This window comes from Camelina sativa, chromosome 16 (genome assembly GCF_000633955.1).
Source record: "Camelina sativa cultivar DH55 chromosome 16, Cs, whole genome shotgun sequence".
NCBI classification, from domain to species: domain Eukaryota; kingdom Viridiplantae; phylum Streptophyta; class Magnoliopsida; order Brassicales; family Brassicaceae; genus Camelina; species Camelina sativa.
Window position 1 is genome coordinate 18665851 of NC_025700.1, and position 25785 is coordinate 18691635.

The 25785-nt window shown below is 39.1% G+C and overlaps 5 protein-coding genes, 1 long non-coding RNA gene and 2 pseudogenes across 6 annotated transcripts; 4 read left to right on the plus strand and 4 right to left on the minus strand.

Annotated features, from left to right (window-relative positions):
- On the plus strand, window positions 7-1288 carry LOC104751132 (solute carrier family 25 member 44-like). The gene has a single exon (XM_010473020.2). It carries the CDS (start codon window positions 37-39, stop codon window positions 1096-1098), a length of 1062 nt encoding a protein of 353 aa, XP_010471322.1. The 5' UTR covers window positions 7-36; the 3' UTR covers window positions 1099-1288.
- On the minus strand, window positions 2074-4938 carry LOC104751133 (nuclear transcription factor Y subunit A-3-like). Its single transcript, XM_010473021.2, has 6 exons — window positions 4367-4938; window positions 3516-3845; window positions 3280-3371; window positions 3123-3197; window positions 2794-2964; window positions 2074-2703 (listed from the first exon to the last, which is right to left on the minus strand). Exons 2-6 carry the CDS (start codon window positions 3817-3819, stop codon window positions 2314-2316), a joined length of 1032 nt encoding a protein of 343 aa, XP_010471323.1. The 5' UTR covers window positions 3820-3845; window positions 4367-4938; the 3' UTR covers window positions 2074-2313.
- LOC104751137 lies at window positions 8578-11045 on the minus strand (annotated as a pseudogene).
- LOC104751136 (probable disease resistance protein RPP1) lies at window positions 11100-12536 on the plus strand. The gene is made up of 2 exons (XM_010473025.2): window positions 11100-11554; window positions 11651-12536. The coding sequence occupies exons 1-2, from the start codon at window positions 11124-11126 to the stop codon at window positions 12519-12521; spliced, it is 1302 nt and encodes a 433-aa protein (XP_010471327.1). The 5' UTR covers window positions 11100-11123; the 3' UTR covers window positions 12522-12536.
- On the minus strand, window positions 14879-18348 carry LOC104751135 (putative disease resistance protein At4g11170). Its single transcript, XM_010473024.2, has 3 exons — window positions 16716-18348; window positions 15546-16623; window positions 14879-15450 (listed from the first exon to the last, which is right to left on the minus strand). The coding sequence occupies exons 1-3, from the start codon at window positions 17213-17215 to the stop codon at window positions 15094-15096; spliced, it is 1935 nt and encodes a 644-aa protein (XP_010471326.1). The 5' UTR covers window positions 17216-18348; the 3' UTR covers window positions 14879-15093.
- Window positions 17276-19521, plus strand: LOC104751134 (disease resistance-like protein CSA1). The gene is made up of 2 exons (XM_010473023.2): window positions 17276-18067; window positions 18342-19521. Exons 1-2 carry the CDS (start codon window positions 17295-17297, stop codon window positions 18976-18978), a joined length of 1410 nt encoding a protein of 469 aa, XP_010471325.2. The 5' UTR covers window positions 17276-17294; the 3' UTR covers window positions 18979-19521.
- On the minus strand, window positions 21114-25293 carry LOC104751138 (annotated as a pseudogene).
- Window positions 21492-25779, plus strand: LOC109129725. Its single transcript, XR_002036122.1, has 3 exons — window positions 21492-21574; window positions 25335-25534; window positions 25631-25779. It is a non-coding gene; the product is annotated as an uncharacterized LOC109129725 (long non-coding RNA).

Sequence of the window (25785 nt, forward strand, 5' to 3'; positions counted from 1 at the left end):
TTAATTTCCTGGGCTGGGTTAAAAAAAGTGGCGAAGATGAATCTAAGTACGGCCGATGAAGAATCGGCACAGGAGATTCACATCCCAGCTGATATCAATTGGGAGATGCTTGACAAATCCAAGTTTTTCGTTTTAGGCGCTGCTTTGTTTTCAGGTGTCTCTGGAGCTCTTTATCCTGCTGTTTTGATGAAAACACGGCAGCAAGTTTGTCATTCGCAAGGCTCTTGTATCAGAACTGCGTTTACCCTTGTGAGACATGAAGGTTTAAGGGGATTGTACAGAGGATTTGGAACCTCCTTGATGGGAACAATCCCTGCTCGTGCCTTGTACATGACTGCGTTGGAGGTTACCAAGAGTAACGTTGGCTCTGCTGCTGTTAGTTTAGGTTTCACTGAGGCTAAAGCTTCTGCAGTTGCTAATGCTGTTGGAGGTTTGAGTGCTGCGATGGCTGCGCAGCTTGTTTGGACTCCTGTTGATGTGGTGAGCCAGAGGCTTATGGTTCAAGGAAGTGCTGGTCTTGTCAATGCATCGAGGTGTAATTATGTTAACGGGTTTGATGCATTTCAGAAGATTGTCCGCGCTGATGGACCAAAAGGATTATACAGAGGGTTTGGGATATCTATTCTGACTTATGCTCCGTCTAATGCGGTTTGGTGGGCTTCTTACTCTGTTGCACAGCGGATGGTTTGGGGTGGGATTGGGTGTTATGTCTGCAAGAAAGACGAAGAGAGTGGGAACAACAACAGTACTGCGATTAAACCAGACTCCAAAACGATAATGGCTGTTCAAGGAGTTAGTGCTGCGATTGCTGGAAGTGTTTCTGCTTTGATTACAATGCCACTCGACACAATCAAGACGAGATTGCAGGTTCTTGATGGGGAAGATAGTAGTAATAGTAGTAACAACGGGAAGCGTGGACCGAGTATTGGACAGACTGTAAGAAACTTGGTTAGGGAAGGTGGATGGACGGCTTGTTATAGAGGATTGGGACCAAGATGTGCTTCAATGTCAATGTCTGCAACAACTATGATCACTACCTACGAGTTCTTGAAACGGCTTTCAGCTAAGAACCATGACGGGTTTTGCTCTAAATCATAGTGATAACAACTGAAAAAAAACCACCACATAGAAGAATCTTTTATGGGAAATGTCTTTAATTTTGCTTACTTATCTTGTGCTTCTTGTCTAGCTGTTCTGCTGCTATTTCATTTGTTTTCCAGTCATATGTAAGGAAATGTGTTAAAATTCAGTTGTTTTTAAATAAATAAAAATGTGATTTCCTCATTCAGTTTCCGTGTTTGGATCGGTTCACCATAACCGCACTACTAAACCGGTAAGGTGAGATGAATGCAATTTTAAAAAGATGACTTGTAAGACTTGATTTGGCAATTTTGCAGTCTTAAACCAATAAGGAAGCACACAGGACAAGATATGATTTGGCAACATGTTATAATTAGTAATTCATGAATCACTTAGAAAGTGATTTACAGGATTGTGACGTTTATATATTTCACAATGCTGTCTTTTTCTTGACATAAGTTAAATTATGATCGTTGTTAGTATTTCAGGAACACAAGTGTGCCTCTGCCACATAACATAAGTCAACGTGTTTTGGAGCTGAATCTTACGTATCTTCTTACCTTACCAGGATAATCTATTAATTCTTAAATAGGAAATAATTCATAGAGACGGCCTGATATTTTGAGAAAAATATTCATGAACGTGTCGAAGAAATGGTAATATTTTCAAGTATCTTAAGTGACAGATAAATATGACACCTCAAAGTAGAGAATCTTTCAACCTCTTTTCTTAATTTCAAAGAAGTGTATCCACAGAATAAGACATAATCTAATATATATTGGATTTTTCATTAAATATATATCTCAAACATTGTCAACTACATTGTAAAATATTTCAAGAATCCGAATGTGTCTCTTCACACAAATCAATGGAGTGGAAGCAGAATCTGTGTTTTTCTTCATTGTTTTCAAATAGGATAAGGAGACTTCTCCATTGCCGACACAAATGAATAAAAAGACAAACATATGAATCATGATTCATGAAGGAAAAACAAAGAGGAATTGAAAGTTTATTAGAACAACCAAATCACTAGTTTACACAAGAGGTACATAGTAACAGTCTAACAGAAGGTAAAAGGCAATAATAGAGTGTTTCAACGTGAAGATCTTGGATGTCACACATACATAATGTGAAATACAAAGACTTAAGTTTACAACAAGCGAAAGAACTAGTAGCCAAGGATGACTTCCCCTTTTGGTGGGAACACGAACACATCACCAAAGATTCAATGTCTCAGATATGGACAGAGAAATGGTGCATGTCCCCACCACCATGCATGTCATTAGATTGGCCGTGAACAAGCATGGCTCGGTTCGTCTGAGTTGGGAAACCTGAAAACTGGAAATCAGTGTGTCCAAAGATATCAGCACTGTCGGAAACAGAGGTGATGTCTGAGCCAGAAGTGGTTGAGCTGCGGTCTTTGCTGTTATGCAGCATACGAGCTTCGAATCTTGACATGTTCGCCTTTTTGTTATCACGCTGGCCTGACTTGTCATTTTCTTCTTCTCTAGCAGCAGCAGCCTGCTCGGACTCTTGAAGAAGTTTTTTGGTGTTTAGGAATCTTCCACCAGACCCTCTTGGCCTTTTGAGAGCATGAACATGTCGAGACTCATGAAGATACGGCTGTTGCAAAAAAAGAAAAACAGAGATGAGCAGAACAGTTTTAAAGAGATGCTTTTTGTATGTGTTTGCTCATAAGGTGAAGTAAAATACTTTACGGGCTTTGATTAGCTTGTTCTGAGCCTCTAGCTTGGCACGTTGCTGCCTCCTCCTCATGATTGCGTGGTATTGCTTTGCATTGACAAAGACCGGCTCGTTTTCTGTGAGCTCCCCTGGTAAAGGAACTCGACCCTGAACTGTACCAACCATTTGGGGATTGCATGTCTGCAAAAGAGATAAAGAGTCTTGAGATCTGATGGACTGATTAAACTGAAAGAAAATCTGGGATTCTATTTCTTTGCAACACATAATGGGACTGCTTCATAGTTTCATAGTATAAACAAAATTAATGCAAGCATATCAGAACAAAGGGTTGTACTTACCTGTGCATGTGGTAAGTAAGTTGTAGCTAATAAACCACCAAAGTGTGGATCAGCATAGTGATATGAGAAATTAGGCTGCATCATGTATAATACAAGATATCATCAGTCAACCATCAGAACTTGCTATTATTACAGATGCATAGATTTACAATATTACCTGTGCAGGAGCAAAGTGAATATTCGGATATCCTGTCATGGAGCCTGATTTCGGATTAGTTCCAAACCCTTTCCGCTGAATTTCTTCAGATCCTAAACAAACCAACCAAGAAAGTAAGAGAGAGGCTAACAATTATATGGCAAACGTATGATTCTCTAGTGAATGACATGAGAAGTAAACATATATACCAACAAAAAAATGCAATATAAGATAAGCAACCAAAATCAACTCAAAACCTGATTTAGCTGAAAATGAGATTTGCCTGGATGGATAGTCATCATCACCACTACTAGCAACTTCAGTGTAAGATTGACCAGTGGACTGAGTAGAAGATGAGTCCTGGTCCTGAAAACTAATTTGCTTAGTGGTCTGTACATGACCAGGCCTAGCATCCACCTTCAAGCTTAGTGAATCAGCAGAACCGCGACGGTTAACAACATTGGAATCAGTAGGAGGAACAAGTCCCCAAGAGATGCTAGTGTTAAGGTATGGTAAAGTGGAATGAGTAGATGAATCTTTCTTATTCATCTGATGCATCATAACAAAACGTCTTCTTCTTAAACAACCTAAAAAAAATCATTCAAAAGATTAGATTTTTAAAGAGGGATGCAGAAGGCAGATTTAAAGCTAACGATGATCCAAGTGGGTGAAGAAAAAAAAACAAAACCAGAATAGAAAGAAACAGAAGTAAGAAGTTTCTAAAATTGGTGTAAATTGTTTAATAGACTAAAACGAAAGACCTGATTCGATCGTACTATCTTGGGTAACCAAAAACGATAGAAGAAGCAACGATTGGTCGAAATTAGAAATTTTTTTTCCGACCAAGAATTAAAACTTGTGCCATCACTTTAGGCAAAAAGGCGTTGACTTGAAAGATGAGAAATTTGTAGCAAAAGAGTTTCTAAATCAGTAAGTAAAAAACATCCAAAATCGCACGCCACAAGACAGATACACCAAATAAATCGAACCAAGAAAAAGTGGAAATTTTTTGACAAAGAGATTGAAAACATACAAAGCCCTCAAAGACAGATTCATAAACAGAGATAAAAAAAAAGGTATAGAGAGAAAGAGAGAGAGAGAGAGAGACCTTTGAGATTCGCAGATGTAGAGACGAAGGACACAGATCAGTTTTGCATGTCTCTCTCCCTTATTGTCCAAAACAGAACAAAGTCTCTGTCTTAGTGAATCGGGCAGAGAGTGTATCGTAATCTTCTCTTTTTTTTTTTTTTTTTGTTGCTTCGCCTTCGTCTCTCTAACCCTTTTTTTTTAGTTGGAGGAAACCACCATCGCCATGAGCACCACCACCACCACTACCAGTTTCTTCGTCTTCTCCTTCTCGTTAATTATTGTCTTAAGCAGTGCTTAATTATATTTCTTTAATTTATTTGGCTTCACTTTACCCAATATACACAGAGAATTATAATAAGGAAAGCTCTCTGCCTATCCCACCTTATAGAATCATCAATAACCCCAAAACAAAAAACAAAAAAATACAACTATTTTTTAAAAAATTATTTGAAATCGCCCAACTATATCAGATTCTTTAATTCCCTAACACAGTTTAAAAAAAATTTCATTTGGAGGAAAAAACCAAAATGATAACATTTAAAAAGCCAATAAATAATGTAAATTCTTGAAAGGTAAACGTACAATTCAAGATTTTTTTTCTTCTTCTCTATATGTTAATGATTCCTATCTCTACAAATCCGTTTGGCACTTTACCTTTATTTTGTTTTTATAGCTCATTAGCAATATTATAATACTATAATGTCTTTTACTAACTTTTCCCCAATCTTTTATTTCGAATATAACTTTCTAATAAGTATATATATTTTTTTTCTTTGGAAGGGTGTATGATTTCTTAATTCCATTATCTCTAAATAATGATTCCAAAAAAGTAGTATTAGCTAATCTTGGCCACGTTAGCTTTTTTGGTTAACTCTATTGTTTAATGTTGTGTGAAGCGTTTGAATTGCTAATATGTTTGAATTAAGCTTTTTTGTCCGAAGTATGTTGTCGTTTCCAGATTATGAAACCTTTTTTAATGTCTGAACTGAACCGTCTTTAGTTTTTTCCCTTAAGGTCTTTTACTCTCTAGTTTTAGCCGCCCTTCTCCACAATTTATCTCTCACGCACTCCTTAGATCGTGATCCACACGCTCCAAAGTTATAGACTTGCAACCATTTTCCTTACAAATATGGATGGTGGTTTAAGGAAAGTGTAAGCTTTGTCCAAACAAAAAAAGAAAGAAAAGTATAAGCATGTAAACTGAGATAGGAATAAGGGATTGTATAATACTAAAACTTAGGTTGGGTTCTTAATCAAGTACCTAACCTTTTTTGCAATGAAATAAAAGCTTTAGTGCAAGTTAAGCATAGTCATCCTTCCTTTACCCTTGGAAGTAACAACCAAAACATAATCATTGCTACTCCTTCATGTTTTCTTATTTCATTTTTCTTTTTTAAATTCCATATGTTTATGGGCTTTAAGTCCTTCATTGATCCATGAGAATAAGGACACGTGGGATATTGGGTACTCATCTCCTATGAACCAAAATTCTAAAGTTAATCACCTTTCTTTGGACCAAATTCAAAGGAGACCAAGAGATAGAGTTATTATAGAAAAAAGTCATGATAAGCAGCTGGACAAAGAGCAACTGAGGAAAGACCAAATCCTTCATTTTATCTTGTCTATAAATTGATTAGTGGGTGAATCACACAAGAAAGATAACTTGGAGATGTTATATTTGCTACCAAAGGCGTTTTGTATTTGAAAATCCGAGAATGCGAATAACAATTTCAGTGAATGTTAGTAGTTTTGTCATAATATATGATTTAATATTTTCACTAGGGTTTGTCACAAATTTTTCGGTCTACGTCTCTAGCCTAAACTAATGAAGCTCAATACACACAGACGAAGCCACGCTCTGGTAAAGCTTCAACAACAGAGCACGGTCTAGTAACTTAAAATACAGATTTTTCGTTAAAACTACATTTTAGCATTCCTGTTAATTAATGAAGCCCATGTTTATGGATTCATGGTAAAAAGAGGCAGCGACATGGTAAAGAATTGTTGAATAGAAGCAAAGAACTGCATAGTGTGTGACTTTCGAATATCTAAAATTTAAAAGGATTCGTGTCAATTACAGGCGAAAGTAACCAAATCAGAGAATTTTGCGATGTTCTTTAGAAAAATAAAAAATCAGGACACATGCTCTGTGTTTGTGATGAGCCGCCTGTTATGTGGAAATGTCTGACTGAACCGACATGAGACAAATCCTTGAGAAACTGACAATATTGTGTTTTGAAAGAATTGATCACCTACTTTAAAACGAACCCAACGTGGTTAATTCCACACCAAATTATCTCGTCCCCCGGTGGATACCTGAGCTCATCCGGAACTTGAATATGGCATTCGAATTGCACCTCATCAATTTCTCCGCTGATGATGCTACATGGGACTTGGACAATGACCAGGTGACCTGATCTAGTTGATCTCTCGTCCTCCACCATCTCTGATGATCGATAGAGCTTTGGTTTGAGGTTAATCCGATAGAACCTGCTAGCTTCACAGTCCCAACCATAAGAAAACGCTGGAAACTGGAGACGCAAGGGATTTTTGCAAACAACAACGATTTGGACAAAGAATCCCACAAGCTTGGGGGAATCTTTATTCTCAGGTAGAGGTAGTTTGATCCTCCTAGGTTCCCTCCATGAGGTTTGCATACTAAAAGTAGAAGGAACTGAGTATTTCGTCGTACAAGCAAGTCGAAATGGAGCCTACAGACAAAATCCGAATCAAACAAGTCACAACTACAAAAGATATATATAGTTTAGGAGGGGTTAATGGGAACGGGTTAAATAGCAGAGAGCAGAGAGCCTTACCTCTTGAGAATATTCCTCGTTCATAAATTTATCAACCAGATCGTTAACACATTGTAGAATGAGGCAATCGCTAAAATCCAAGTGGTTGAAAGAATAATGGTTTGAATAGAAGTAGACCCACTTCAGAGATTCGCAGCCATGTGCATAGAGATACTTGAGACTCTCTGGAAGCTCTGTCAGTGAGATGAGTTTCTTGCAGTTGTTGAGGCAGAGAGTTCTCATAAAAGATAACTCTCTGATGCTTGCTGGGATTCTCGTAAAATCGAGACTGCTGAGATCTAGATTTGTTAACTTGGTGAAATGACTAAGCTCCTCTGATAATGATGATCCAAGACTCTTGCAGTTTTCAAGGCAAAGCTCAACCAACTGGTTTCTGCCTAGAGCTGCTTTTTCCACATTAAGAATTCCCATCAAAGATCCTATACTCTTGCATTTTTCAAGGCAAAAATCAAGCAAACTGTTTCTGCCTGCACCAAGAATTCCCATCAATGATCCGAGCTTCACACAGCCAGAAAGCAGTAGTCTCTCCACCTGAGGAAGTTGTGGCAGTGCCTTAAGTCTGCGACAGTTACTGAGGTTAAGATACTTTAATATGGGAAGCTGTCCCATGGACGCAGGTAGATACACGAAACCATTTCCACTGAGGTCCAGTGTCTCTAGGAGTTGCAACTGACATATGTCTTCTGGGATGTCTGCAATGTTTAAGTTTATCAGCTTTAGCTCGGCCATAAATGGAAATCCTGCAAAGCTAAGACAGCTGAATTTAACAGGATCCATCATGTAACTGAACCGCTCGATGTCGAGTGATTTCAAACCAAAGACACCAGAGTTAGGTAGATCTGTTACTGATTGATGAGCGCTCTTCTGCACAGAACTAAAAGACAGATGATCTCCGGTACCAGAGAGACCCGACAACTTAATGAATATCTTTCCCTGGATAGATAGATCTGTCAGAGAACTCAGTGTTACCCCTGAATGAGGAATGTTCAGTATAATCTGCTTGAGTCCCCAGCGGCTGAGGCTGGTTTCTTGAAGGTCATCAACGAGTATCACTCCCTCAAGACCATCACAGTGAATCATATTTAGTTTCCTCAGATATAATCTATTAATGGACTCCGGGATTTGCACCAGGCTGGTACAGCTTTCCAATATCAACTCTTCAAAATTCACTGCGGTCGAAAGTTCTGGAAGTTCTCTGAGATTCCTAGATCCTGTTACATCTAGTATCCGTAGGTTTGGAAGCATCTGAAAACAAACAGCAAAACAAAAGGAAAAACACAGAAGGATTACTTTGTCAGGTATGACGTCCTTATCTGAAAGAGAAAAAACAAACACGTAAATCGAATGATCATACCTTAGTTCCATCCCAGAGGCTGGTGAGTTTGCTGTAGCGCAGGCTGAGTTCAATAATGGTGTGCGGACGAAAGATAGGTGGCAATATTGTCAAGGGATAGGCATCCCAGTGTAGTAACTTCAGATTACGGGAAAGAACATAATCATCTGCAATTAGCTGCAGGTTCGACACATTTCCACCCAAGTGCTGGAAGAACTTGAGATATGTGATATTATGCATAGGGCCAAAAACACTATTCCTCAATAATAAATTCTCAGGCATCTCACACAAGTGCAGTGACAGGCCTTCAATTCTTTTGGTACCCTGTTGATAGAAAGTGTCATAGAACTGAAGAAATAAGTTTGGAAAACAATAGCAATTCTAAGATACTTCTTCTTTCTTGGATAAATAAGTTTTACGTTTTGAAAGAACTTACTGTGTTACTGTCCAGAACATAATGGATCTCTGTAGGATCCCATAAAAACCTTTGTTTGGAAGGCCTCCAATCGGATTCTTGACGCACAATTTCTCTTCCAGTTTGTACAAGCAAGACATGCACGCTTATACATCCATCAATTGATATGTTGACGAGAGACTTTTCTGCCAAGTGATTTATCCTTGCATCACAGTTTTTAAGAAATGCTCTTATATACCGGAGATGACCACCATTAAAGAGACATGCCACGTGAAGGAAAACAGTCTTGTCGTATTGATCTAAACCGTCATAGCTAGCTCTCAAAATCTCTTGGACATTTTTATGAGGGGATGTTTCAAGTAGACCTAGTTCATCTTCCCATTCATTTATGGCCATCATAGCACTGAGATGGGACGCAAAAGCTACAAGGGCAGAAGGAAGTCCGTGAGCAAGCCGAGAAGCTCTGATAAATAGTTGCTCAAAACCATCAGAAGGAGGTCTTCCCCCAAAAGCTAACTGTTTAAAAACCTCAAGAGCATCCTTATCGTCCAAGCACTTAACCTCATATATATTTTTTACTCCGTAGGAATTGAGCAAACTTTTGTCTCGTGTGGTTATGATGATACGACTCCCTAGACCAAACCAGCTTGGGTCCTTTGCCAGGGCATGTAACTGCTCCACTTTATCGACATTATCAAGAACAAGAAGAACTTTTTGATGCCCGAGTCTCTCCTTGATCTCTCGTGATCCAGCTTCCACGCTCCATAACTTGACATCTTCATCACAGAGGATACGTGAAAGAAGTTCCTTTTGTAGATGCTTAATATCATAGCCTTCAGAGATTTCCAAGAAACAATGAGCTGGAAATTGACTTGAAAATCGGTCATAGAGACACTTGGCAATGGTGGATTTGCCTATGCCTCCCATTCCCCATATCCCTATGATATGAACCTCGTGTTCACACTCAATATTCAGAAGGAGAGTCATCTTCATCAGATGAGCTTCCATTCCAACTAAATTAATCAAATCTGTCGACTTCATCCTTAGCAGTCGACTTGAGATGCTTCCAACTACCTCGTCTATCATATCTGCCTCATCCACGCTAACATAGGCAACCATAAAATACATCAACCAGATTGTAAAAAAAAGCTAAGGTTATGGCAAGAAATCAGCAAGAAAAATTGTATTTATATATGCAATAATCTATTAAACAAAAAAAAAAACTAGAGAAAAAGAAACAGAGATTTTACCAATTTGTGGAATGTTTGCCTGATAGATTAGCGACTTGTGTGAGAGCTCTTCTCCATTTGGAAACCTTCTCCTCCATCTCCGGAGCTTCGTACATTTGAAAGGCAGTCGCAAAGCTTCCTTCTTGGTATCTCACATCAGAGGGTTTTACTCCGTAGAAGATCGGAAGAACTTTGATATGCTCCTCATTGTGAAGCTGCATTATTATCCGGAGCTCCTCCAAGCACCATGTAGAAGTAGCATAGTTTTCAGAGAGAACGACCACCGCGAACCACGAAGTTTGTATAGCTTTGACTAGACCGTCTGCAATGGTGTCACCAATCTCGAGCTTCCGATCGTCTTTGAAAGTATAAACTCCCTTGTTGCAAAGAGCCCTATACAAATGGCTACGATGGTTTGGCGAGTATCTGCCCCTCGGAAACTGAGGAAGACATCGTAATTCCTGAGGCGAGTTGAAGAGGACGACGAGGAAGCCATGTAAAAAATATTCTGCTCTAGCTAATTCTTTTTGTTTCCCTTTGTTATTCCTCGTAGTTCCCGGGTCGTGTAAATTTGATCACATGGAGGTTTCCGACAAAGCAGCTGTCTCGGAGCTCCCGCTATGAAGCCACGCTGATATGTAACAAATAGAGCCAAGATGTATAAAGTTATTAAAATAGTTAACTAAACTGAAAAGAAAGAGGAAAATTGAAAATGATAGTTTATGTTATCTTGTTCAAGTAAGATCAAAAACAAACTCTCCGCTGATTCAATTAATCAAACCTTGAACAAAACAAAACATTATCCTTCGTACCTTTAAGGGCACGTTAATTGAGTAGTCAAATCTCGACTCTTGCACCCCTTGGCAGCTTCTCCTCATCCTTATTTCAAACGACTATTATTCGTTTTCATTTTTTTTTTCCTCGCTTGAGCTTTGTAAATTAAGAAACAACTCACAACTCCCAATTTCTCGTTAGTAACCTCAATGTCTTCCTCATCTTCATCTTCCAAAACTTATGTATTCTTTAGTTTCTGCAGCGAAGAAGACCCCTCCCAAACTTTTGTCTCCGATCTCGGCCATCTGTTGGAACAAAAAGACATAACCACTAATTGCAACGATGACGCGTTCCTCGCAGAGGAGTCAAAACTCGTGGTTGTTGTAGTCTCACAGGGTTATCCAGTCTCTGTCTTGTGCCTGAACCAGCTAGAGAAGATCTTAAAGCCACACAACGAAGGTCGACTGTCCATCCTTCCTATTTTCTATGGAGTTGATCCTTCTAATGTTAGAAAACTGACTGGAGAGCTCGAGGAACCATTTAGAAAGCTTGGAGAAGAATATCCATATGACATAATTGAAACATGGAGGCATTTTCTCATAAAACTCACCACCATACCTGCCCTGGATTCACGATATTGGTAAAAAAGAAGCTCAATCTGTACATTAGAATATTCAGTGGTTGTTTCACTTGGTTCAATGATTCTCTTCCCTTGATGTTTTTGATTATACCACAGGAGAAACGAAGCGGACATGGTTGAGTTAATTGCAGATGAAATCGTGAGTATTGTCTCGGATAAAAAGCCAGTAGCAGCCAACAGTGTTGGACTGGTCGGTCTGGATCGTCAGATGAAAGCGCTCGACAAACTGTTGGATTTTAAAGCTACAGAAGAAGTTCGTTTGATAGGAATTTGGGGTCCAGGAGGCATTGGCAAGACGACACTAGCAAGGTACGCTTATGAAGAAGTACGTAGCAACTTCCAAGTTCATGTGTTTGTAGACAAGGCCGAGAAGATTTATCACCATGACCAGGATCTGTTTGAGTTATTAACAAAAAATACTCAGACGGGAACACAAACTACGATAAGGGGTTTAGTTGTGGGGATTGATAAGATCAAATCAACATTTGGACACAGAAAAGGTCTGATTGTGATTGATTGCGTTGATAACATCAAACAAGTAAAGGACATAGTATACCTTGCTCACTGGTTTATTCCAGGAAGTAGAGTGATCTTTGTCACACAGGACATGAATCTGTTGGTTGAGGCTGGTGTGGAGCATGCTTACGAAGTTGAGTCTCTGAGATACGACGAAGCTCTGCAACTATTTTCTCAATCTGCTTTCGACCAGCAACACCCTCCCACTAGTTTTGAAACACTCTCCCTTCGTGCTGTCCATATATCAGGTTTCCTTCCTCTGACGCTTAAAATCCTCGGGTCTTGTCTACGAGGCAAAGATGAAGCGGGTTGGGAGAAGGAACTGCAACAACTGGAAGGAGACCAAGAGAAAGCTATTATGGAGATTACCAAAAGAAGATACACAAGAGCAGGAAAAAAAGAAGAAGACAAAGAGGAAATCCCATCATTTGTTTTCTTGAGTGATGAATAAGTGAATCNAAAAAAAAAAAAAAAAAAAGTGATGATCTTTTGTAAAACTCAGTCTCCAAAGGCTTTGCAAATGTCAACAAGTCGTAGTTCCATCGTCACTATGGTCTATGAACATTGCTCTAATGAGGTTTATCTGTATTTTTACTTATTTTCACCTAAGCTAATGATGAAGTACACGTATACGGATTCATGACACACAAAGGCACAACTTGCTTTGTTGAGTAGAAGCATATCTCCACTCTAAAGTTTGTAACTTTTTGTCATTAGAGATGTAAGCTATTTAGTATTTACGCAGTAGAAAAAAACGTATTTTGAAACGAAAACTCAAAAAAAGGCTTACCAAAGTACCGATTTGTGCTTTTATTTTTTATTTTTTTTTGATTCTGTGTGCTGCGTTGGTATCCAGAGATTAATTAAGCGAGCACCGCATTAGAGTAAAATCTTCTGGGAATTTGCCGATGGGATTCGAAGCGGAACTCGTCGAATTGTTCGTCTCTAGGGTTCTTGAAACGGCGTAAGACAAACAAGTTAACTGATGTACCACAGACTCTGGAAGATGAATTAAAATTGGGATTGATGACGATATGGGAGACCCGATCAAGTAGTTCCCCATCTCCAGTGAACATTAAAGACGACGAGAATTTGCAGATGAGAAGAGCACTTTCACGGCTGGTTTGGTAATTTCCCCTCGGCTGGTTTAGTTAAGTTCAGTTCAATTTCGAAACCCGAAACCAACCTGATTTTAATTAACCGAAATGAACTAGAAGAAGTAAATAATACAAAATAATTAACAAATTACAAAACCAAACCCAAGCCTAAACCAACCCGTCCCCACAACTAATCGCCGGAGATAATTCGAATTCCACAAGCTCTTATCTCGACGGGCGGATTCTGAAACGCCTCTGGAAGTTGAAGATGTGATTCGAGTCGCAATTCGTCAAAACTCTCGATGTTTATGCTACTTGGACGAAGATGACAACCATGTGATTGTGATGCGATGAAACAACAACATCTTCGTTCACCCTCTCCGACAGTTTTGGTTTGAGGTTAATTCGAAAAACTCCGTCAGCTTCGTAGCTCCAATCATAACTACACTCCGGAAACTGGAGATTGAAGGACGTCTGGCAAGCAACCATGACACGCACAGCTATACCCACAATTTTGGAGGTAAGCCTAATCGAAGGTAGGCTGATCCTAGTAGATGTCCCTAGGGTTTGATTATCTAGATAAGAAAAAAAAAAAGGAAAAAAAAAAGAAAAAAAGAAAAAAGACTCAGATATATCTAAAAGATTACCGCATTGCTATATTCGTCATCTAGAATTCGAGCCAACGTAGTAGATTCATCTTCTTCCAGGCTGCAGCAATTGCTAAGATCGAGGTGTTCAATAGAATTGTTGCAGGGAAGGCAGAGATACTCTAGAGAATTGCAGCCATGTGCGTAGAGACGCTTGAGGTTCTGTGGAAGCTCTTCCACTGATTTGAGTTCTTTGCAGTTATTGAGGCAGAGCGTTCCCAAAGATAAGAGGTTTATGATGCTTTCAGGTAGTGCCTCAAAGTCATGTCTGCTGAGGTCCAAGTGTATCAAACTGGGGAAATGACGTAGCTGGTCTGACAAAGATTGAACACTTCTGCAGTTGTCAAGCCCAAGCTCTAGCATACCATATCTTACTCGGGTGGGATTCAGGGTAGAGAGTTCCACCAGTGATCTGAGATTTGAACAGCCAGATAGTTTGAGTGTCTGCAAATGAATCAGCTCCGGCAACGCCTCAAGTTTGATGCAGTTACAAAGCATGACTGTTCTTAACTTGGAAAGGTTCTCCATAGTTGTGGGTAAACTTGTGAAATCGTTTCCACTGAGGTCCAGTTTCTCTAGTGACTGCAAATGATCAATGTTGTCTGGGATTTTCTGGATATTTAAGTTGATCAGTTTTAACTCGGCCAAGAAAGGAAAGCCTGAGAAGCTATTACACGCAAAAGGAGCATCATCCTCAATGTACATGATCCGCTTGATGTGGAGTGATTTAAATTCAGAAAAGCTTTTGCTCTGCGGAACGCCTTCAAACAGCATCCCCATCACTTCATCAGGAGTTTCTTGCTTGGTTGTACAGGAGAAGTGCTCTGCTTTTCCTGTGAGATGCGACAACAGAATATGTAATCTCCCTTCAATGGACAGATTTGCAAGAAAACGTATGCCTTTTTTATCTCTGGGAAATTCTAATATTATTTGCCGGCGTTCCCTATTCTCGTTTTTCAGAGTGATATTCGTTTCTGATATACGGATTGGGAGATGCACTAAACCACAGTGGGATAAATTGAGTGTTTGCAGACTAGATAAGCTTTCAATGGACATTGGGAGTTGCTTCACTCTCGTTGTGCCTTCCATTAGCAACTCTTCGAGCTTTTTGGCCCCTGACAAACCTGGAAGTTCTCTCAGGTTACGAGAACATGTCATGTCTAGTCTCTTCAACATAGGGAGGACCTGGATATAACCAAGGCAAAGATAAAGAAAATCTTCTCAAGTTGTTTCGTTTAATAACCTCTTTAGTGGATTTGACTTCTTTAGAAATACTATATCAAAACAACTCCAATGCATTGTAATGTCTTACCGGGTTTCCATACCAGAGGCGCTCAAGATTGCTGTAACGGAGATTTATTTCGACAAGATAATTTAGATTGTGGTAGTACGTGAGAGGCAAAGTTGTTAAGGGATAGGCATCCCAATGTAGTAACCTGAGTTGTTGGGGCAGGCCATCTGTACCTGGAAGAAATTGCAACTTGGATTCTATATCATTCAAATGCTGGAAGACCTTGAGGAATTTTAGATTGATGGTGTTAAAAATCGTTCCCTTAATATACAAGACGTGAGGCATCTCACATATGTGTAGGGCCAAACTTTGGATTGTTGTTGTACCCTGATGAGAGAATCGTGGCTGAATTGACATGGAGACAAACACACAACCGAAAACCATCGAGATTAGAACAGAGAAGAATAAAGAGTCTAATTTTTTTATGAACCCTTCCTTACCGTGTTGTTTTGCAGCACATAAATAATTTGCTCCTCTTCCCATAGAACTTTTTGCCTCCAAGGCATGTAGTCTGATTCTTCGCGCACAAATTCTTTTCCCGCTTGTTCTATCAAGACATGCATCTTGATACACCCATCGGCTGATATGTCGATTAGGAACTTCTCTGTTAAAGCTTTTATCTCTAATTCACCATCATCTAGAAGTGAAGTTACACGGCGGACTGAGTCTCCATTGAAGAGGCATGCGACATGAAGGAAAACAGCCTGATGTCTTCCATCTAACCCCATATAGCTGGTTCTCAGAATCTCCATGACTCTCTGGTGAGGAACTTTTTTGAGTCTTTCTAATGCCTTTTCCCAGTCCTCTATAGAGGTCATTCGACGGAGATATGTGCCAAAAGCTTTAAGGGCGGAAGGAAGACCTTGTGCAAGGCTAGAAGCACGGATTGACAGTTGTTCATAATCATCAGAAGGAGCTTCTCCTCCTTCAAAAGCAGCCTGTTTAAAGACTTGGATTGCGTCATTTTTGCCCAAAATGTCAACGCAGTATACACATCTGACTCCACTGGAGAATAACAATCCCTTGTCTCTTGTGGTTATGATGATTCGGCTCCCTGGTCCAAACCAACTAGTCTCTTTTGCCAGGACATGCAGCTGGTCTAAATTGTCGACGTCATCAAGGATAAGGAGAACTTTACGGTTTCCAAGCCTCGATTTAATATAGAGGCATCCCTGCTCTACACTCCAAAGCTTCTCATGTCCTTTGCCCAGGATATTCGAAAGAAGCTTTTCTTGTAAATGTATGAGGCCCTTCTCTGCGGAACTCTTAATGTTCTCTATGAAACAATGATATGCAAAGCGATGCGAATGTTCCTTATAGAGACATTTGGCAATGGTGGTTTTTCCTATGCCTCCCATACCCCAGATACCTATCAGACCCTCTGTATCCATCACAGAATTGAGTTCTTCCATATGGGAGTTCATTCCAACAGTGTCACAGAATTTTACTGTCTCCATTGAAAAAAGTTGTCTTGAAACACGTCCAACAATATCTTCAATCATAGCAGCCTCATCCTCACTAACACGCACACACACCCGAGGAACATGTCAGCTTTGATCATGGAGTAAGACCTTTTATTATACTTTATTAATTACTGGAGAAAAACTCACCAAGTTTTGGGATCCGTGCCTGATATTCCTGCAATTTCGGTTAGTGCTTCTCTCCATTTCTGAATCTTCTCCGCGAATTTTCTCTTCTCGCTGGAAAACAACAGCATGATTTTTGAGCATTTGTACCTTTCTAAGGCGAAGGTTCCTCTCTGATGCCCAACGTCAGAGGGAGCAACATCGTAAAAGATTGGGACTGCAGTGAGCTGTTGTTTCTTGTGAAGATCCACTATCATTTGGAGCTCGTTCAGACACCAAGTTGAAGAAGCATAGTTCTCCGAGATAACCACAACCGCGATCTTTGAATTCTGTATAGCTTCTTTGATTTCGTCTGAAATGGAGCCGCCAATCTCAAGCTTTTTATCATCTTTGAAGGTATCAATTCCCCGTTCAACAAGTGCTTTGTGCAAGAAGCTGACAATGGTCCTGCGAGTGTCTTCTCCTCGGAAGCTGAGGAACACTTGGTACTGCTTCACGACTCGAGGTGAAGAGGATGAATCCATAAAAAGTGATGTTGACAGAGAGCTACGTATGCCGTTGGTTTTGAATCTTCCAATCAATAGTAAAGCTTGAACAATTCTTATGACGATTTTATCAAAGTCAACGTGTTATAACATCATCATACAAGCTGGAAATAAATTTGAATACTTCAAGTTTCTTCTTATAGATGGACACATTCTCTGTTACGAAAAAGATATACATCCGAAGGAAAGAATATTTGGCAAATCATTATTGGTGAAAACAGAATATCAAAGAAAGGTTGACTTGACTTCGCTGGCTGTAATAGTATTCGTACATGGTAGAAGTGCAGATCATGTCATCTATCTTATTGAGAGGGCATACACGCCGAAGAACAAGTCAGAGACATGGAGTGCAACAAATTTTGACAAAATTGTTATTCACCCTCTTTGCGAAAAAGGAAAAAGCTTCGTGATCATGAGGTACGACGTCTTTCTGAGTTTCAGTGGGGAGTACATTCGCAAAACGTTTCTCAGCCACCTTCTCTGTTCGTTGGACAGAAAAGGCATCAGAGCAGCTACATCCGCAGAAAGTTATCCCATGTACAATCAGGCTATCGAGCAGTGTCTAGTGGCGATCTCCCTGATATCAGAGAACTACACATCTTTGGACTTGTGGGTGGACGAACTGGCCAAGATAATAAAGTGTGCAGAGGACAGAAATTTGACAGCATTTCCTGTCTTCTTACAAGTTCATCCGTCGGATGTGTTAAGAGTTGTAAGTCTTGCAGAAGACTTCGCAGACCGAAATGGACCGCGGATCATAATCCTGGAGACGGTGAAGAACTGGCTATGCGATCACCTGATCCGTAATTCTGGCTTCGACTCCCGCCATTGGTACCTTGCTTGCTATGGATTCGGTGATACTTATTAGGCTCATTCATATTACCACCATGATGAAATTCATTACACAACTAATGAGCTAGAACTAATGATTGAATTTGTCTTCGGCTATATATACTTGTTAGGCTCATTCATATTAACAGTTTTAACACCATGTTGAAATTCATTACACAACTAATTGGCTAGGACTAAAAGAAATGTTGTATATTTTCTTTGATTTGGATTACAAATAGTATTTGATGATTTTAAACCTTGTTTTTCATGAAAGGGAGGATGACTCAAAGCTGGTAGATAAAATTACTAATTTCGTTGCAGACACTTTGATGTCTTCTAACATAAGCTCTCCAAGTCCTAGCCTAAAGTGGGCTACTCCCAAGCTACCGAGTAGCTCAGGTAGATTAAAAGACATTGGCACTAAGAAGAAAGGATTTGTGCATCACAGCAAACTTTCTGGGGCTACTGAGTTGCCCAAGTACAAAGCCACTAAGAAGAAAGCATTCGCACATCACAGCAAACCTTTTGAGGGTATGGATTCGCCGACTTACTGCTTGAAGCGTCCCGCAGAAGAGGTGTGTGAGTTGTTATGCGCATATTCTACAAAAGAAATTGGTATTCATGGAATGGAAGGAGTCGGGAAGACAATTCTTGCCAAGTACATTTATGAAGTGATCTCTCCACAATTTCAGCACCATATTTTCATGGATGACTTGACCAAACAAGAGAGCAGCTCCACACCCAGTTTGCTAGAAATTTTTACCACTAAAACTAGTTTCAATGGGAGCAATGTCATTAAAGAATTGGTGGGTCAAAGAAAAATTCTAGTTGTTGGTGACAGTGTGGATGACATTAAACAGCTACAAGGTATTATAAAGGTCAGTTTGGTCCGGGAAGTCGGGTTATCGTAATCACTCAAGACAGGTCTTTGCTAGTTCAATGCGGGGTGAAACATATTTACGAAGTTATGTGTCCGGGATATGACGAAGCTATTCATATTTTCTCACACTTTGCTTTCAAGCAAAGAGAACCTGTTTCTGGTTTTGAAGGGCTCACAGGTCGTGCTGTCGAGGTTGCGGGTCGTATTCCTCTGGCCCTCAAAGTGTTGGGATCGTTTCTGCACGGTAGGAATATTGGTGAATGGGAAAGTACATTAATGCGCAGGCTTGAGTTATCACATGATAACTTCACTTCAGAGATTCCTAGGTATGTGAGTGCAGATGACTTCACTTCTAGACGTCCAATCATAGTTGAGCCACCAATTGGCGCAGATGAGGCAAATCGCTTCCCATCATACTGTTTCACTCTTAATTAAAAATAATCATTGATCTAGTTCATAATTCACGTTTGCTTGTATATAGTTTTAGTAATGTTACGCAATTACGTAACATGTTCGTCTGAATAAATAACCTGAAAAGCGACGTCAAGGATTATCAGAATGTTCGTTTTGTTTTCTTTTTTGGGAAAAAAACTAGATCGATCGAAATTAAGAGATTAATTACTTAATTAACTCATAAAATATGACGGTTAATTAAGTTATTTTTATGCCTAAAATACCCTTTTTTGCTTTGTCAGGAAAAAATAAAAAGTCAAATTTACCCTTTAAAAAAATTCCAGCATTTAAAAAAAAATAAACATAATTTCAAAAGTCTGTCGGACTAGTTGTGACAGATTTGTTTATTTACGACAGATTTGTTTTTGCACGACAGATTTATTTGTGCATGTCCGACAGATTTATTTTGGATGACAGATTTATTTGAAGATAGTTACGACATATTTATAATTAGTGACAGATTTATTTTAATGGCAGACTTATTTATAAAGACACCACAGACTTTTATAATATATGGCAGATTGGTTATAATATGTGCCAGATTTATTTTTTACAGTTGTTACAAATTTTTTTTTCGCTAAAAATTTGTCGTATGGTGACAGATTTTTTTATGAAAAAATAATTACTAGTTTGACGCTAGTGATAACAGATTTATTTCATATTACAATAGATTTTTTAATTTAACTAAAAATTTGTCGTTTGATAACAGTTTTGTTAAAGTTTTTTAAAATTGCTAAAGAGACCTACATTAAAACCTTATGTTATGGCAGATTTGTTTATGTTATGACAACTTTGTTTTTGGCTTAAAAAAAATCTGTTGTTTGATAACAGATTTAGTAGATGCAATTATAATGACAACAGATTTATTTTATGTTATGGCAGATTTGTTTTTTGTTATAACAGTTTTGTTTTTGGCTTCCAAAAATCTGATGTTTGTTACCAAATTTGTTTAGATTAGTTGCCATATTCGCCATTAAAATCATTAATTGTTTCTCTATTTTCTATTTATATATCATATTCTTATACATTAACATAGATATATGTTTTAAGTCATATTTTATACATCTTTTTTTTGACAAATCATAATTTTATATATCAGATTTTTAATCATATTCTTTTTCTAGAGATTTGAAGAAAATTATATTTTAAACATCAACACAGATATATTTTTTAAATAATATTTTTAATCATATTTTATTTCATTATAGTTTTATAAAAGATGTTTTCGAATTTTTTTTTTCAAAAAATCATATTTTAATACATAATATTTTTATAAACATATTTTCAAATTAAAAAAAATTAAAAATCATATTTTAACTTATTATTTTATACATTATATTTTTCTTTTCTTTTTTTGTTTTATTCTTTTTTTATTTCAAATTTTCATTTTTTCTAATAAAAAAACTTAATTATTATTTTTTTGGGTTTTTGGTCTTTTTACATAAATATTGTGTCAATCTAGTAATGAGATACTATGAGTTATTTTTACCCAAATTTGGGTCAATCTAGTGTATTTTCACTTCTTTCTTTTTTTATGTAATGTTATAGGATTTTTTTTTTGGAAACAAGCCTGACTCATATCTTTAGAATTGGGATTGAGGAAGATATGAAAGACCCGATCAAACCAAACCAAGCTGATAATAAATTAACCGAAATTAATAAACCAAATCAAACCGAACCAAGCCTAAACCAACTTCGCCACAATTAATTAATTGAATTGGTAAGCCGTAAGCAGCTCGTCTCGTTTAAAGTTAATTAACCGTCGGAGATGATACGAATTCCACAAGCTCTGATCTCGCCGGGTGGAACTGGAAACTGAAACTCCTCTGGAAGTTGAAGATTTGATTCGAGTCGCAACTCTTCGATTTTCTCCGTGTTTATGCTACTTGGGACGTGGATGATAACCACGTGATGTGATCCAACAGTCTCTTCTTCCTCAATCTCCGATGAAAGATTGAGATTTGGGCTGAGGTTAATCCGAATCACTTCATCTTCTTCAAAGTTCCAATCATAACTAAACGCTGGGAATTGGAGACTCGAGGACCTCTCGCTAGCAATCATGATACAGGCAGCGAAACCAATAAGTGTCGGTGTAAACCTGATCGGAGGTAGGCTGATCTTCGTACATGTCCCATGGGATCGATTTTCAAAATATCTCGGCACTTCTGTTCCGGGTAAGCATACAAATCCTTGTGAATCCTACGATAAAAAAATAGAGGAATGTAATTCAAAACAGAGGGGATTAGAAGAATCGAAAATAGCAGAGGTCGATTTAGTAGGAAGCTTACCTCTCGGCTATAGTCGTTTAGAAACTGAGTAATCAGATACTCTTTGTGTTGCATACTGAAGCAATGGCTAAGATCGAGGTGTTTGATTGAATGATTTGGGGAAAGGTTGATATTTTCCAGAGAATCACAGCCGTGTGCGTAGAGATTCTTGAGGCTTAGTGGAAGCTCTGCCACTGATTTGAGTTTCTTGCAGTTATTGACGCAGAGAGTTCCTAAAGATAAGAGGTCTCTGATGCTTTCAGGGATTGCCTCAAACTCGTGGCTACTTACGTCCAAGTGTATTAAATTGGTGAAATGGCTAAGCTGTTCTGACAATGGTTGAACGTTCTTGCAGCTGTCAAGCTCAAGCTCTAGCAAACGGAACCTGCCTACGTCTTGAACCGCATGAGAAATTTCCAGTATTGATTTGATGTTGGAACAGCCGGAAAGCTTGAGCGTCTGCAACTCAGTTAGCTCTGGAAATGCCTCGAGTTTGGTGCAATTAGAGAGCCTGACGTATTTCAACTTAGAAAGGTTCTTTGTTGATGCAGGTAAAGTCCTGAAATCATTTCCGCTGAGATCCAGTTTCTCTAGTGACTGCAATAGACCAATATCTTCTGGGATTCTCTGGATGTGCAAGTTGATTAAATTCAACTCTACCAAGCACGGGAAACCTGAGAAGCTAATGCAACGGAAGGGGCCACCATCTGCTATGTAGCTAAACCTCATGATGCTGAGAGATTTAAAATCATAAAAGCTTGAGATGATTGGAAATCTTTCCTTTGGCATCATTATCAATTCATCAGGGATTTGTTCTTCGGAAATAAAGGAGAGGTGCTCTGCGTTGCCCTTGAGATGCCACAAGCCGATGTGTATGTTCCCCTCTATGGATAGGTTTGCTAGAGAACTTAGTTTCTTTAGTGATCTGGGAAGCCTCAATATGATTTGCCGGCGTCTTCTTNAAGATAAGAGGTCTCTGATGCTTTCAGGGATTGCCTCAAACTCGTGGCTACTTACGTCCAAGTGTATTAAATTGGTGAAATGGCTAAGCTGTTCTGACAATGGTTGAACGTTCTTGCAGCTGTCAAGCTCAAGCTCTAGCAAACGGAACCTGCCTACGTCTTGAACCGCATGAGAAATTTCCAGTATTGATTTGATGTTGGAACAGCCGGAAAGCTTGAGCGTCTGCAACTCAGTTAGCTCTGGAAATGCCTCGAGTTTGGTGCAATTAGAGAGCCTGACGTATTTCAACTTAGAAAGGTTCTTTGTTGATGCAGGTAAAGTCCTGAAATCATTTCCGCTGAGATCCAGTTTCTCTAGTGACTGCAATAGACCAATATCTTCTGGGATTCTCTGGATGTGCAAGTTGATTAAATTCAACTCTACCAAGCACGGGAAACCTGAGAAGCTAATGCAACGGAAGGGGCCACCATCTGCTATGTAGCTAAACCTCATGATGCTGAGAGATTTAAAATCATAAAAGCTTGAGATGATTGGAAATCTTTCCTTTGGCATCATTATCAATTCATCAGGGATTTGTTCTTCGGAAATAAAGGAGAGGTGCTCTGCGTTGCCCTTGAGATGCCACAAGCCGATGTGTATGTTCCCCTCTATGGATAGGTTTGCTAGAGAACTTAGTTTCTTTAGTGATCTGGGAAGCCTCAATATGATTTGCCGGCGTCTTCTTAGACCACGTTCTGGAAGAACAGTCTTTTCTGATATATAGCTTTGAAGATTCATTAAACCATCACAGTTGGATAAATCAAGTTTTCGTAGGTTAGATAAACGACCAATGGACTCCGGAGTTTGCTTCACTCTCGTGCACCCCTTCATTATCAACTCCTCGAGTAGTTTGGCCTTTGAAAGATCTGGAATTTCGGTTAGATTCTTAGAGCCAGAAACATCTAGTCTCCTCAAGTGATCGAGTCCCTGAAATTAAGAAAAACAAAAGACGGTGAAAACCCCGGAGATACTTTTAAATAGATCATGACACCTTTTAGTTACTATAACAGACTCAACACCAATGCGTTTTGATAGCTCACCAGGGTTCCATCCCACAGACGCACAAGATTGCTGTAACGTAAATTGAGTTCAACGAGGCAATGGGGATAGTATCCAGGAGGCAAAGTCGTCATAGGATAGGAATCCCAGTGTAGTAACCTGAGTGTGTTGGGAAGCATGTCTGTACTTGGAAGGAACTTCAGTTTGGACTCTATATCATTCAAATGGGTGAAGGCCTTGAAGTATTTAAGATTGTTGATACCGTTAAGAACGTTTCCCTCGATAGACAACGTTTGAAGCATCTCACACATGTGTAGTGCTACACCTTCAGTCGTTGTTGTACCCTGATGAGAGAATTGGAGTCAGTTGACATGAAGACAAAAACAAGTATGGCCAAAACCATGGAGCTTTGGACAAGGAAGAATGTCCAATCTAAACGTGTTTCTAACACTTACTGTGTTCTTTTGTAGCACAAAGATGATTGGATCAGTTTTCCACAAAATTCTTTGTCTCCAAGGCATGGAGCCAGATTCTAGGCGCACAATTTTTCTTGCTGCCTGTTCTATCAAGGTGTGCATGGTGATGCCTCCATCAGATGATATGTCTATGAGGGACTTCACTTGCAAAGCTTTTGTCCTTATGTCACCACCATCGATAAGGGCATTCACACGCTGGACAGAGGTTCCATTGAAGAGGCATGCGATATGAAGGAACGCAGCTTGCTCATGCTCGTCTAAACCTTTATAGCTAGTTTCTAAAATATCCATGATACTTTGGTGAGGAACTGTCTCAAGAATACGCAATGCCTCTTCCCACCCTTCTATCCAGTTAATCCGGCGGAGATATGTACCAAAAGCTTCGAGGGCTGAAGGAAGGCCTTGAGCAAGCCTAGAAGCACGGATTGATAATTGCTGGTAGACATCCGAAGGAGCTTGCCCTCCTTCAAAAGCAACCTGTTTAAAGACCTGGATCGCATCATCGGTGTCCAAAAAGCTAACATGGTATAATAATCTCACTCCAAAAGAGTAGAGCAAGCCAAAGTCTCTTGTAGTTATGATGATTCGGCTCCCTGGTCCAAACCAGCCAGTCTTTTTTGCCAGGGCATGCAGCTGGTCCATGTTGTCCACATCGTCAAGTATAAGGAGAATTCTATCCTTAAGCTTCGACTTGATACAACTGCATCCCTTCTCCACGCTCCAGAAGGTCTCTTGTTTCTTGCCTCTGATATTAGAAAGAAGTTTTTTCTGCAAATATGGGAGGCCATTCTTTGCCGCAATCCTAACGTTTTCTATGAAACAATAATGAGCAAACCGACGTGAATATTTTTCATAGAGACACTTGGCAATGGTCGTTTTGCCAATGCCTCCCATTCCCCAGATTCCTATCACACGAACCTCATCCTCAGATTCAATACTCAATAGAGGATTCAGGTGATCCATGTGAACTTTCATCCCTACGATATCACTGAAATCTAGCGGCTCCATGGAGAACAATTGTTTTGAAATTTGCCCAACAATATCGGCAATCATCGTGGCCTCGTCTTTACTTATGTGGAGAACATAGAAAAAAAACAAAAAAATGTCGCTTTAGATAGGCAACTTTAAATATATAATAATTCACAGATCATATATTTATATATTTTCAATCCATAACTACTTTCTCGCAGAGTAATAGGTTAAGGAAGAAAGGGATCAATGAAAAAGAAGGTATCAGGCGAAATGATAGCTGCATTTGTCTACATCACGCCAATAATTATCGGAATAATTTTATTAGACTATGTTAGTAGCTTAGCAAGGATGAGATATGATCATGAAGAGTACAATGAAGTGTAGACGACAGAAAGGTTCTTTCAGAGGAGTGGGAAAGGTTTGATATCCTCCCTCCGTTTTCATATGGTCATTTCTCATGAGCAATAATAACTTACAAATTATTCTATATCGTCTCTGTGTGGTTCAACTATAGAGGATGCTTGTTAGTAATTTACGGGGAAAATACAGCTGAAATGCGAAAACTCACCAAGTACTCAAATCCTTGCCTGATGTTCCTGCGACCTCCCTGAGAGCTTCTCTCCATTTTTGAATCTTTGCCGCCATTGCTCTATTCTTGCTGGAAAATAG

Excerpts from the sequence above, each read along its gene's own strand:
- LOC104751132 (XM_010473020.2), top strand. The coding sequence starts at position 37 with ATGAATCTAAGTACGGCCGATGAAGAATCGGCACAGGAGATTCACATC.
- LOC104751133 (XM_010473021.2), bottom strand. The coding sequence starts at position 3,819 with ATGATGCATCAGATGAATAAGAAAGATTCATCTACTCATTCCACTTTA. Across the intron at positions 3,372-3,515 it reads CTCATTTTCAGCTAAATCAG|GATCTGAAGAAATTCAGCGG; the intron begins GTTTTGAGTTGA and ends TGGTTTGTTTAG. Across the intron at positions 3,198-3,279 it reads TTCACTTTGCTCCTGCACAG|CCTAATTTCTCATATCACTA; the intron begins GTAATATTGTAA and ends TACATGATGCAG.
- LOC104751136 (XM_010473025.2), top strand. The coding sequence starts at position 11,124 with ATGTCTTCCTCATCTTCATCTTCCAAAACTTATGTATTCTTTAGTTTC. Across the intron at positions 11,555-11,650 it reads GCCCTGGATTCACGATATTG|GAGAAACGAAGCGGACATGG; the intron begins GTAAAAAAGAAG and ends ATTATACCACAG.
- LOC104751135 (XM_010473024.2), bottom strand. The coding sequence starts at position 17,215 with ATGGATTCATCCTCTTCACCTCGAGTCGTGAAGCAGTACCAAGTGTTC. Across the intron at positions 16,624-16,715 it reads GGCACGGATCCCAAAACTTG|TGAGGATGAGGCTGCTATGA; the intron begins GTGAGTTTTTCT and ends TGTGCGTGTTAG. Across the intron at positions 15,451-15,545 it reads ATGTGCTGCAAAACAACACG|CCACGATTCTCTCATCAGGG; the intron begins GTAAGGAAGGGT and ends ATGTCAATTCAG.
- LOC104751134 (XM_010473023.2), top strand. The coding sequence starts at position 17,295 with ATGACGATTTTATCAAAGTCAACGTGTTATAACATCATCATACAAGCT. Across the intron at positions 18,068-18,341 it reads GGCTTCGACTCCCGCCATTG|GGAGGATGACTCAAAGCTGG; the intron begins GTACCTTGCTTG and ends TTTTCATGAAAG.